The sequence below is a fragment of the Oncorhynchus nerka genome, linkage group LG12, assembly GCF_034236695.1.
Source record: "Oncorhynchus nerka isolate Pitt River linkage group LG12, Oner_Uvic_2.0, whole genome shotgun sequence".
Lineage (NCBI taxonomy): Eukaryota > Metazoa > Chordata > Actinopteri > Salmoniformes > Salmonidae > Oncorhynchus > Oncorhynchus nerka.
In genome coordinates, this window is record NC_088407.1 from 39425217 (window position 1) to 39436256 (window position 11040).

At 41.6% G+C, this 11040-nt stretch overlaps 1 protein-coding gene across 1 annotated transcript in view; it reads left to right on the top strand.

Annotated features, from left to right (window-relative positions):
- Nucleotides 1-10363, top strand: part of LOC115138213 (uncharacterized) — a 30585-nt gene extending 20222 nt beyond the window's left edge. Inside the window, exon 3 of the mRNA XM_029674820.2 lies at nucleotides 5699-10363. Coding sequence (XP_029530680.1) covers nucleotides 5699-6488 — 790 coding nt within the window. The 3' untranslated portion in view covers nucleotides 6489-10363. The remainder of the gene's footprint in view (nucleotides 1-5698) is intronic.
- Nucleotides 10364-11040: the final 677 nt, after the last annotated feature.

The following is an 11040-nucleotide window of genomic DNA, read 5'->3' on the forward strand; positions in this document are numbered from 1 at the left end:
CAGGTGTGCCTTGTTAAAACCAATCAGTTATGTTGTGACAAGGTAGGGGTGGTATACAGAAGATACCCTTATTTGGTAAAAGACCAAGTCCATATTATGGCAAGAACAGCTTAAATAAGACATGAAGGTCAGTCAATGTGGAACATTTCAAGAACTTTGAAAGTTTCTTCAAGTGTAGTCACAAAAACCATCAAGCGCTATGATGAAACTGGCTCTCATGAGGACCACTACAGGAAAGGAAGACCCAGAGTTACCTCTGCTGCAGAGGATACATTCATTAGAGTTAACTGCATCTCAGATTGCAGCCCAAATAAATGCTTCACAGAGTTCAAGTAACAGACACATCTTAACACCAACTGTTCAGAGGAGACTGCATGAATCAGGCCTTCATGGTCAAATTGCTGCAAAGAAACCACTACTAAAGGATGCCAAGAAACACCAGCAATGGACATTAGACCGGTGAAAATCTGTCCTTTGAGTCCAACTTTGAGATTTGAGACGCAGAGTAGGTGAACGGATTTTCTTCGCATGTGTTGGTTCCCACGGTGAAGCATGGAGGAGGAGGTGTGATGGTGTGGGGATGCTTTGTTGGTGACACTGTCTGTGATTCATTTTTAATTCAAGGCTCACTTAACCAACAATTGTAAATGCAATCGCATGTTAAAAAAAGTTTTGATTGCCACTATTAAAAAGAGCTAATATTTTTGTTTCTCAACTGGTAATGGAAGCGTGCCTGTCATTCCCCATTCAAGTGTATAGGCAACGGTAGACAGACTATCAGCACGTCATCCACCACTTTGCAATGTGAGCTGGAGGCAGTTTGCATTCTCAAAGCATCTATTTAGTTGTTTGAAACCTGAATGATTTACTTCGTATTATGAGGCATGTCTTACCTTGCTTCAATGTAGCCTAGGTAAAACCCAACCATAGAATCTTGGAGGCAATTATTTTATAAAGACTTTCTTCATATGCCATTGAAACCAGAATTTCTCTCCTGTTCTATTGGTTTTCGAAAATAAATGTTGTTTTTTGTCCAGAAAGCAAAGGCACTATGCTAGTTGTTGCATCTTTAGATTCCCCCTCTTTCTAACTTTCGAACCAAAATGTTCATTTCTGTCACATATGTAACCACTCAGGTGTGCTGTTTAGAATGGTGTTTTCCCAGAATTACATTTTGGCAAACTTTTCATTACAGAAGTTCTGTTTAGAAGAATTACCATAATTCTCAAATGGCCGGTAAATTAAAGTCTTCCTGGTAACTTCCCAGTCATTTTCCTAACGGCAACCCTGGTGTGTGTGTGCTTGCATGAGGGCTTCTGACGTTTGTCTGTATGAACCCATTGCATTTATGTTTGTGTGAGGAGAGGGGGAAGGTTTACATATTGACAGCAGCTCTCCATCTCTAAGCGAAGGTCACACTGCTTAACAAAATTTGTTAGATAGTTATCAAAATCCAGTCCTTATTCTTACTATCACGAGCTACAGCTACAGTATTCCTCGTATAGCCTTATCTATCCTATTGAACCAGACAGATGTCCTATCTGAATGTCACTGTACATTCTCTTCCCATCCTAATGATTGCTTTAATTCTGTTTCATATATATAGAGATGGGCTACATTATAAAGTGTCACTCACAGTGACCTCTAACATTGGCTTTCCGTATAAACATCCAGTCAATATGCCAATACTTATCTCATCACCCTCCTCTCAGCTTACTTTGCTGTAAGTGTGAATGTAAGAGGAAAGGGGAAAGAAGTAATACTTTTTGATTGAATATAAATAAAAGGGCTTTACACCAATTCACATATTGTAATCCCTCCCACACACACACCTCTCTTTCCCATGTACAGGAATGTAGAAAGACACACACACACAACCTCTGTTTCTCACACTTAAAATGCATGGGCACACACACTCACACACAAACATACACCTCACCTTAATTGTTCTCAGTGTCACATTTCTTGGCTTAGCCATTTCCTTAGCATATTAAACAGATTGGCTTGGAGGGACGGTACTGTAGGTTACTGGGTCAGTTCCGACTTTGACTGCATGCCAACTCTCTCCATTCTCTCAGACCTTCTCATGCCTGATCACAAATCACACAGGACTCCTGTGAAATCCATCAAGGCTGTTATAGAAGACCAAATAAATTACTCCACCTTTGATTGCTAAAACACTTGGCTAGAACCACATGGATTAGAATAGTAGCTAGCAGTAGTAGATGGATAGCTTTTGGGTTTGCTTTAAAAAAAATATCATTTTTTGCATTCCTTTTTTCAGGGACTTGATTGCCTTTCCTATTTAGCAGTAGACTGGCACATCTTTGTATTATAGTCACATCCGGAGTGGTGTCTTGTGTGTTGTTGTGGCATCTCATCTACAGTTGAAGTCGGAAGTTTACATACACCTTAGCCAAATACATTTGAACTCAGTTTTTCACAATTCCTGACATTTAATCGAATTAAAATTCCCCGTTTTAGGTCAGTTAGATCACCACTTTATTTTAAGACTGTGAAATATCAGAATAATAGCAGAGAGAATGAGTTATTTCAGCTTTTATTTCTTTTATCACATTCCCACTGGGTCAGAAGTTTACATACACTCAATTAGTATTTAGTAGCATTGCCTTCAAATTGTTTAACTTGGGTCAAACGTTTCGGGTAGCCTTCCACAAGCTTCTCACAATAAGTTTGGTGAATTTTGGCCCATTCCTCCTGACAGAGCTGGTGTAGCTGGGTCAGGTTTGTAGGCCTCCTTGCTCGCACACGCTTTTACAATTCTGCCCACACATTTTCTATAGGATTGAGGTCAGGGCTTTGTGATGGCCACTCCAATACCTTGACTTTGTTGTCCTTAAGCCATTTTGACACAACTTTGGAATTATGTTTGGGGTGATTGTCCATTTGAAAGACCTATTTGCGACCAAGCTTTAACTTCCTGACTGATGTCTTGAGATGTTGCTTCAATATATCCACATCATTTTCATGCCTCAGGATGCCATCTATTTTGTGAAATGCACCAGTCCCTCCTGCAGAAAAGCACACCCACAACATGATGCTGCCACCCCCGTACTTCACGGTTCGTATGGTGTTCTTCGGCTTGCAAGCCTCCCTTTTTTTCCTCCCAACATAACGATGGTCATTATGGCCAAACAGTTCTATTTTTGTTTCATCAGACCAGAGGACATTTCTCCAAAAAGTATGATCTGTGTCCCCATGTGCAATTGCAAACCGTAGTCTGGCTTTTTTATGGCGGTTTTGGAGCAGTGGCTTCTTCCTTGCAGAGCGGCCTTTCAGGTTATGTCATTATAGGGCTCGTTTTACTGTGGATATTGTAACTTTTGTACTTGTTTCCTCCAGCATCTTCACAAGGTCCTATGCTGTTGTTCTGGGATTGATTTGCACTTTTCGCACCAAAGTACATTCATCTCTAGGAGACAGAACGCGTCTCCTTCCTGAGTGGTATGACGGCTGCGTGGTCCCATGGTGTTTATACTTGCGTACTATTGTTTGTACAGATGGACTTGGTACCTTCAGGCATTTGGAAATTGCTCACAAGGATGAACCAGACTTGTGGAGGTCTACAATTCTTTTCTGAGGTCTTGGATGATTTATTTTGATTTTCCCATGATGTCAAGTTTGAAGGTATGCCTTGAAATACATCCACAGGTACACCTCCAATTGACTCAAATTATGTCAATTAGCCTATCAGAAGCTTCTAAAGCCACGTAATTTTCAGGGATTTTCCAAGTAGTTTAATGGCACAGTCAACTTAGTGTATGTAACCTTCTGACCCACTGGAATTGTGATACAGTGAATTATAAGTGAAATAATCCTTTGTTGGAAAAATTATTTGTGTCATGCACAAAATAGATGACTTAACTGACTTGCCAAAACTATAGTTTGTTAACAAGAAATTTGTGGAGTGAACGAGCAGTATGGCTTGTGGCATTGTCATGCTGATGGGTCATGTCAGGATGAGCCTGTAGGAAGGGTACCACATGAGAGAGGAGGATGTCTTCAAAAAATAACAATTCTAACAAATCACGAAAGACTTTGATCTTCGGGGAAACACAACCAGAGACTTTTCTGTCAACTCTCTCCAGCAGACGGACCAAATACCAACAGAGAAGACCACAATGACCTACAGGCGTAAATATAAATGCAATTTCTTTTCTAATGAGAGGTCATTCATGTAAAGTATTAGCGATTTCTATGAGTGTTGTAATCCTTGATGAGTTTCCCGCTCTTGAACTGCACACCCCTTTTCTTTTGTCTACCAAGCCTTCATATCGGTTTAATCCGCTAGGGACTTTACTATGTATCATGTAGAAACCCAATGTATAATATCTACTGTTTGTTATGTATTTCTGTGATTTGATTAGTTAGTAAATAAATAATTAAGCCAATTTGTATATCGCATATTCATAATTTATGCTAGGGTTCATGCAGATAACCAAGAATTTTACGACGTTCAGATGAGACTGATAGAAGGTAAAGAATAATGAATGATTGACTGCTATTGATGTAAAAGATCTTCAGATCTTTAAGAGTGGATTCGGGAGATAGCCGCTCTATATAAACTAATGCTTCCGTGATGCCCCGTATTCCTAATGAGTTAGTTATTGCCTGATTAATTTAATCAAATAATGAATGTTAGGTAATTGATTTGAAAATAGCATGTCATCACATTAAGGATACTAGAGACACGACACAGCTGTAGACTAAACTCTGAGGAAAGACCAACTGGAAAACATTATTTTCTCAGCTCACATAAATGTGAGGAGGGAGGGGAGGGAGGGAGGGAAATGAAAGAGGGAGTGAGAGAGAGAGAGAGAGAGAGAGAGAGAGAGAGAGCAGGTGGGGGAAAACTTGAAGGAAGATACTCGAGTGAGGGAATGAGGAGAGGACTGGAGAGAGGGAGAGGAGGGGACAATATCATACAGCGAGAGGAGGAGTGCTCAAACACAGAGAGAAGAGAAAGGTGGGGTTGAAGTGAGGGGGAGAGGTAAAGCAAGAGACCTTTAGAGGTGTGAGATGGTGTGTGGGGGTTGTGTGATTTGTGGGGTATGAGGAGTGCTCAGGGAGTGCATGGTGAAAGAGAGAGTTATCAGCATAAGGTGCTCACAGCAGGAAGTATCTGACAGCCTGTTACAATGTCCACAAATTAAGGCCCCCATCTATACTGCTCCTGTACTATCTGCGTTAGTGTTTACCTTTTTCACTCTCTGCTCTCTCTCTGTTGATCTCTCTCTCTTTCTGTCTGTCACTCTCTGTCGCTCTCCCTCTCCGTCATTCTCTGTCTCCCTCTGCTACTAGGTCCTTGTTTTGACAGTGTGCAAGGGGGTGTGTGCGGGTGTTTAATCGATTCTCAGGCAAAGCTGACACCCTGAGACTACCGTGTCAATGCACCTAAATAGTCCGCCTGTCGTATTTCTTCTCTGTGTCTTAGAGAAACAATGAAAGTCATGTGTGACTGGTTATTGAAAGTTGACAGTTTTCTATAGAACACAGGGACCGCTGACAAGACGGGGAATAATAAATATTGTTATTTAATTGCTATTTCATCTATTTGTTTGTCTGTCTCTAATGGTCTCTCTCTCCCCTTTCTCTATTTCTCTAAATGTTTTCCTCTCTTCTTCCCTTCTCCCTGTTACATCTATGATCCGACTGTTCCGGTGGACGTCCACGGCAGGAATAGGGACCCGGCAGAGAGCTCTCTCTACCAGCCCCACCACCTTCCAGCAGACGGCGGGGACCAGTCCAACAACAAGCAGAAGCAGGACTTTCACAACCTGGGCTTCAGCAACAGCAACAAGTACAACGATGGAGAAGATGGAGGACGAGGCCTCAAGCTGGAGATCGACAACAACCAGATCAACAGGCTTCACGCCGTGCCCGCCAACCCAGAGAGGGGGCAGGGGAGGGGGCAGGGAGTCAAGCCTTGGGCAGGGGAGGGTGGTGGTGGTGGTAGGGGTCTGTATATCCTCCATCCAGAGGGCCAGGTTCCAAGACGAGATCCATCTAAGGGCCCCAGCCAAGTTCCAATCTACCCTAACACACTCTCCCTGGATCATAGTCACCATCTGACACATTTGGGTGACAATGACTCCCACAAGATTAGGATGTTCCAAAATAGCTCGGACCCCTCCTGGCCCGGTGTGGGGTGCTACACCTCGTTGACGGATGAGCTGGATGAGGGGGTGGGGGGCACACCTGAGTACCTGTGTGACACAGGGGATGAGGAGAGCGTCCTGTCTGCGGATATTCCAACTAGTACAACTAGCCTGTCCTCGGCAGACACGAAGGATGATAGGAGGGCGCCGGACGCCACTACCGTAGAGAACGGGATCAGGATCTCGGTGACAAAGAGCGAAGATGAGGGACGGGAAGAAGATGATGTGTATCACATCACAGACTCTATGGTGGCGGAAGCTCTAGCGGCTCTAGATGCTGCAACCGCCGGGGAGGACTATGAGGACTAACTCTTTAAAAACTCTTAAATATTTTCTACAAGGCCTCTTACTATTCCAAAAGCACAATCTAACTTCGATATCTATTCAGCTTCAATATCTGCTGCTTTTTTTTACTAAAATATGGATTTATTTTTTAACATACTGTAGATCATGCATATTTGTCTTGTGAGTCACATGGGCATACAGTACCAGTCAAAAGTTTCTTTATTTTTACTAGTTTCTACATTGTAGAATAATAGTGTAGACATCAAAACTATGAACTAACACATATGGAATCATGTAGTAACCAAAAAAGAGTTAAACAAATCAAAATATATTTTAGATTCCTCAAAGTTGCCACCCTTTGCCTTGATGACAGCTTTGCACACTCTTGGCATTCTCTCAACCAGCCATCATTGTAAATAAGAATGTGTCCTTAATTGACTTCCCTAGTTAAATAAAGGTTCAATTAAAAAATTAAAAATGTAGAATGCTTCTCTTGGAGGAATTCACACATATGCTAAGCACTTGTTGGCTACTTTTCCTTCACTCTACGGTCCAACTCATCCCAAACTGTTTCAATTGGGTTGAGGTTGGGTGATTGTGGATTTCAGGTCATCTGATGCAGCATTCCATCACTCTCCTTCTTGTTCACATATGGCCCTTACACAACCTGGAGGTGTGTTTTGGGTCATTGTCCTGTTGAAAAACTAATTATTGTCCTACTAAGCGCAAACCAGATGGGATGGCGTATCACTGCAGAATGCTGTGGTAGCCATGCTGGTTAAGTGTGCCTTGAATTCTAAATAAATCACAGACAGTGTCGCCAGCAAAGCACCCCCACACCATCCCACCTCCTCCTCCACGGTGGAAACCATACATGCGGAGATCATCCGTTCACCTACTCCGTGTCTCACAAAGACAGAGGTTGGAACCAAAAATATCACATTTGGACTCATCAGGCTGAAGGACAGATTTCCACCAGTTTAATGTCCATTGATCGTATTTCTTAGCCAATGCTTGTCTCTTCTTCTTATTGGTGCCCTTTAGTTGTGGTTTCTTTGCAGCAATTCGACCATGAAGGCCTGATTCACGCAGTCTCTGAACAGTTGATGTTGAGATGTGTCTGTTACTTGAACTTTGTGAAGCATTTATTTGGACAGCAATCTGAGGTGCAGAGAGCTCTAATGAAGTTATCCTCTGCAGCAGAAGTAACTCTGGGTCTTCCTTTCCTGTGGCAGGCCTAATGAGATGTTCTGTTTATCACCCCTACCTTGTCACAAAACAACAGCTTGGCTCAAACGCATTAAGAAGGAAAGAATTTCCCCAAATGTACTTTTAACAACTTGTTAATTGAAATGCATTTCAGGTGACCACCTCATGATGCTGGTTGAATGAAAGCCAAGAGTGTGCGAAGCTGTCGTTTTTAAATTGTTTTATTTTACCTTTGTTTAACCAGGTAGGCCAGTTGAGAACAATTTCTCATTTACAACTGCGACCTGGCCAAGATAAAGCAAAGCAGTGTGACAAAACAACAACACAGAGTTACACGTGGGATAAACAAATGTACAGTCAATAACATAATAGAAAAATCTGTATACAGTGTGTGCAAATGAAGTAAGGAGGTAAGGCAATAAATAGTATTTACAATTTAGCAATTAACACTGGAGTGATAGATGTGCAGATGAGGATGTGCAAGTAGAAAAACTGGTGTGCAAAAGAGCAGACAAACAAAAACAAATATGGGGATGAGGTAGGTAGTTGGATGGGCTATTTACAGATGGGCTGTGTATAGCTGCAGCGATCGGTAAGCTGCTCTGACAGCTGATGCTTGAAGTTGGTGAGGCAGATATAAGTCTCCAACTTCAGTGATTTTTGCTATTCGTTCCAGTCAACTGGAAGAAAAGGCAGCCAAAGTAGGTGTTGGCTTTGGGGATGACCAGTGCAATGTACCTGCTGGAGTGCTGCTACGGGTGGCTGTTGCTATGGTGACCAGTGAGCTGAGATAAGGCAGAGATTTACCTAGCAAAGTCATCAAGGCAAAGGATGGCTACTTTGAAGAATCTCAAACATTAAATATATTTTGATTTGTTTATCAGTTTTTTGGCTACTACATGATTCCATATGTGTTATTTCATAGTTTTGATGTCTTCACTATTATTCTAAGGATTAGGTTGCGTAACGGTAGTCTGTTGTGTCAATGTTTGTTGTACTCTCAGGAGCAAGAGAGAATAATACTCTAGACACTCGACTGTAAATATTCCCTAAACCTAATTCCTAAACTACAGTACGTTTTACACTCTTTGGTCTACACTGAGTATACAAAACATTAGGAACACCTTCCTAATATTGACTTGTAACTCCCCCAGTAGAACAGCCTCAATTAATCTGGGCATGGACTCTAAAAAGGTGTCGAAAGCCTTCCACAGGGATGCTGGCCTTTGTGTCAAATTGTCTGTATGTTCTTTAAGTTGTGGACCATTTTTGATACACACGGAAATTGTTAAGTGTGAAAAACCCAGCAGCGTTTGTAGTTCTTGACACAAACCGGTGTACCAGACACCTACTACTATACACAGTTCAAAGGCACTTAAATCTTTTGTCTTGCCCATTCACCCTCTGAATGGCACACATACACAATCCATGTGTCTCAAGGCTTAAAATGCATTTGCTTACCTGTCTCATCCCCGTCATCTACACTGATTGAAGTGGATTTAACAAGTGACATCAATAAGGGATCATACATTAGCTTTCACCTGGATACACCTGGGCAGTCGGCAGGTAGCCGACTGGTTAGAGTGTTGGGCCAGTAACTGAAAGGTTACTGGATTGAATCCCTGAGCTGACAAGGTAAAAATCTGTTGTTCTTCCGCTGAGCAATGTTCCCCAGGCGCTGTGGATGTCGATTAAAGCAGGCCACCTCTGATTCAGAGGGTTTGGGTTAAATGTGGAAGACACATTTCAGTTAAAGGCATTCAGTTGTACAACTGACTAGGTATCACCCTTTCAGTATGTTATGGAAAGAGCAGATGTTCTTAATGCTTTGTACACTCAGTGTATGGTTCTACATTTCAATATTCCACCAATATAGTTCTACAGTGCTTATAGAATTTATATTTCTATATTATGTTCTATACATGCTCTATTCAGTGGACGTATATTAAGTACACTCCTAGAAAAAAAGGTTTCTTTGGCTGAACCCTCTGTGGAAAATGTTTTTCAAAGGGTTATCGTATGGGGACAGCCAAAGAACCCTTTTAGGTTCCAGATAGGTTATTGCCATGGCTTTGTTTGTCTTCAGAGAGCTTGCTGTGCTTCATTGTATGAACACACATTGATAGGTCATCTCCAGCTATCTATTTTTGTATTGTATCCATGTTGATGTTATTTTTTTACCAGTTTTTCCTGTTATTTATATCCTGACTGGTTGGCCCAGTCCTTTCAGAGACATTGCCCAAAGTTTGTAGAAAATAATTAGACACGTGAAGAAAAAGACCATAGTGAGAGGTAACCACATGGGTTGTTTGTTGTTCCTGTCTGTTGTCTGACCAGTGACGTTAGATCAGCTTACAACTTCCCATTGTGAAGCATACTGAGTTGACCAAGGGCGGACATGATGACATAAGACCCTATGAAAAGAAGGAATTATATAACTGATATTGTCATGTTCTTACCTTAGTTCCATTGTTTTTGTCTTTGTTTTAGTATGGTTAGGGTGTGAGTTGGGGTGGGCAGTCTATGTTGGTTTTTGAGTTAGGCCTGGTATGGTTCTCAGAGGCAGCAGTCAATTGTTGTCCCTGATTGAGAATCATACTTAGGTAGCCTGGGTTACACTTTGGGTTGGTGGGTGTTTGTTTCCCACCTCTTTCAGGAATACCTAGGATAGGATAAAGTAATCCTTCTCACCCCCCTTAAAAGATTTAGATGCACTATTGTAAAGTGGCTGTTCCACTGGATGTCTTAAGGTGAACGCACCAATTTGTAAGTCGCTCTGGATAAGAGCGTCTGCTAAATGACTTAAATGTAAATGTAAAATGTTTCCGTGTGAGTGTTTGGGCCACGCGGTACTGTTTCGTTTTGTTCACATCGTTTATTGTTTTGTTCCAGTGTTCAGTTTGTTTATAAAAAGACATGAACACTTACCACGCTGCACCTTGGTCCTCCTCTCTATCTCCAGATGACATCTGTCACATATATACTTAGCATCTGTGCATATTGTTTGTATTGTTTGTAAACATTATGCATTGGGCGGCAGGGTAGCCTAGTGGTTAGAGTGTTGGACTAGTAACCGGAAGGTTGCAAGTTCAAACCCCCGAGCTGACAAGGTACAAATCTGTCGTTCTGCCGCTGAACATGCAGTTAACCCACTGTTCCTAGGCCATCATTGAAAATAAGAATTTGTTCTTAACTGACTAGCCTGGTAAAATTGTGAAGGGTATTTTGTTTCAATGAAGGAACATTATTTTTTTTAAGTCATTGTTTGTTTGCCGAAATCATTTATATTCCAATGTATACAGTATATACATAATATATTTAGATGTTTAATTTTCTAGGCCAAAAGGAGACGCCAGGGACTCAAACA